Below are 2,393 nucleotides of genomic sequence, written 5' to 3'. Positions count from 1 at the left end.
CGGCATTGGTGATCCTGGAGATCCAGGAGACATGTTTACTATTGAAGTCCCCGGCGACGAACACCTGCCCCCTCAAGGAGAGCAGAGCATCGATGTCAGCAGGGTCCAGTGGACGAGACGGCGGCCGATAGGCAGCGACGAACGTGATGGCGACCGCCGAGGTGTGAACGACGACACCAGTGGCCTCCAGGGTTGCCAGGGTTGGAAGTTGTATCACGTGATGACGAATGCCATTGCGGACGTAAACGGCTGTCCCACCACCCGCCGTCAGTCGATCGGTGCGGTAGCTGGAGTAGTTGGCCGCCCTGACGTCGACCCCAGGCTTCAGGTGGGTTTCGTTGATAAGGCAGACGTCGACGGCTTCATCTCGAAGAAATTGGCGAAGTTCACCAGCTTGAGTGCGGACGCCGTTGGCATTCCACGCGACGACCGTGAGCCTTCTAACGCTGTCCATGGTGCAGCTGGTGAGTGTTGACAGCGGTCGGGGCCGGAGAGGCCAGCGGCACTGCAGCGGTGAATTGCTGCGACAGGGCTTCAATCAATTTCGTAGCACTGGTCACCAAGGCAGTGAGCTGCGCGACGAGGTTGGCCAGGTCAGCGGTGGAGGCAGCCGGCGCGGCCCCGTCTCTGGAAGGGGGAGGCGTGGCTGACTCGCTTGGAGAGTCCACCTGGGGCTGCTCGACTGACGGTGCTGAGCGCTGGGTACCCACGGGGCCCTGACCCCCGCGCAGGCAATTGTCGGGGCGCGGTCTGGCCGACGGCCCAGGAGAGGCAGTACCCGGGTCCGCCAGTAACAGCTGTGGTGGAGGCGCAGGAGCCTCAGGTATCGGCACGGCATCGGACGCGGCAGGAGCAGGAGCAGCCGACGCAGCCGGGACGGCGGAGGGCGCCCCTGACGTTGCCGCCGCGAAAGAGACGCCGGGCCGTCTCGTTGCTGGCTTCTTCGGATTTGGCGCTGGTGTTTGGGCACGTTGGCGAGCGATGGCACGCTTCCACACCTCACACCCACGATAGCTGGCCACGTGAGCACCGCCACAGAGTGCACATGTCGGCTTCTCGGTGGGCAGACGGGGGCACGCACTTCCTGCGTGGGCGCCGGCGCATTTAACACATCTGTCCGGCATAGAGCAGTGGCGCGCGACGTGATTGATCCCCTGGCAGCGAAAGCACTGCACAGGGCCTCTCCTGGAGCGAAGATCTTCGGTCTACACCGGAACGTCGGCGACCCGCGTCAATTGGTATAGTTTGCGGTTCTCCAGGGTGTCGGAGCAGACGACCAGGAAGAGCGGCATATCATCGCGCGATTTAGGCGACTTCATCTTCACGACTGACCGTATGTAGAAGCCCAGGTCAGCGAGTTCACGATGCAGGTGATCGGCTTCCATGTTGAATGGGAGGTCCCGGATGACAATCTTCAAGACTTTGTCAGGTGCGGAAGCGTGGGTATAGAACGGGATACCACGCTCAGACGCCTCCTGAGTGACCCGGCGATAGTCGTCAGCAGTTCGGAGTATGACCCTGTACAGGTCTCGTCCGGCAGGCTTCACAGTATACACGGCCGTTGTCCAGCTGCGCAACAACTTCTGCAGTTCCCCATAGGGCGGCCGAAACTGGAGGACCACCGGCGGAAGATGGGAGTCTTTCTTCGGCGCAGGATCGCGTGGCAGCTGGTCCGGCGCGTCAGCGAGCGCGTCGAATGAGTTGGCGACGGCAGTTGGAAGCGTCGTCGATGACTGCATGCGTCTTGCAGTGCGCCGGGCCGGGACAAAACCATCAGCGTCAGGGGCGAAATCTTGCTTGGCCCTCTTCTCGATCGGCGAGCTGCGAACAGCGGACGTCGCGGCTGTTGCCCTCCTCTTCTGTTTCCCACTTCGTCCGCGTGGCTGAGGGGCGGTGGAGCTCTCATCTTCAGAATCGGGGAGCGGAACAGACAGCGCTGTCTTCAAAGTTTCTGGAGCTGTGTTCATCAAATCCATAGCCATAGCACTGGTCGTCATAAGTGGGGGGCCAGATGGGGGCGCCGAAGGCGCAAGCGCGGCCGGACGGCGATCTGCCACACCCTTCGCGTCGCTAGCAAGCGCAGGTACGTCCTTCTCGCGGCTGCACATCTCTGCGACTACTGGTGTGTTGGTTGAAGCCCCGGTTAAAAATTAATCACTCAATCGAACGGCGGGTGTCATTAATGCTACTGCCATCGTGTATCTCGCACTATAAGTCGTGAGTAAACGCCTTAAATGTGAATCACGAACCATTACACTGCACTAGTATTTAATAGTTGCCAATGATGTATACTGTGTCTTCTAGGCAAAAAAAATGTCTGTTACGTATTAAATCCAGCAAACAGATTACCAATATACAGCTAGTAAAAAGAAAAAAAAAATACAATTTACTAA

The 2,393-nt window shown here is 59.3% G+C and overlaps 1 protein-coding gene across 1 annotated transcript; it reads right to left on the bottom strand.

Moving 5' to 3' along the window:
• Nucleotides 1–440: 440 nt before the first annotated feature.
• LOC126298206 (uncharacterized) lies at nt 441–2,108 on the bottom strand. The gene is made up of 2 exons (XM_049989510.1): nt 1,250–2,108; nt 441–1,084 (listed from the first exon to the last, which is right to left on the bottom strand). The coding sequence occupies exons 1-2, from the start codon at nt 2,106–2,108 to the stop codon at nt 441–443; spliced, it is 1,503 nt and encodes a 500-aa protein (XP_049845467.1).
• Nucleotides 2,109–2,393: the final 285 nt, after the last annotated feature.

This window comes from Schistocerca gregaria, chromosome X, assembly GCF_023897955.1.
Source record: "Schistocerca gregaria isolate iqSchGreg1 chromosome X, iqSchGreg1.2, whole genome shotgun sequence".
Lineage (NCBI taxonomy): Eukaryota > Metazoa > Arthropoda > Insecta > Orthoptera > Acrididae > Schistocerca > Schistocerca gregaria.
This window is presented reverse-complemented; position numbering and strand designations above follow the sequence as displayed.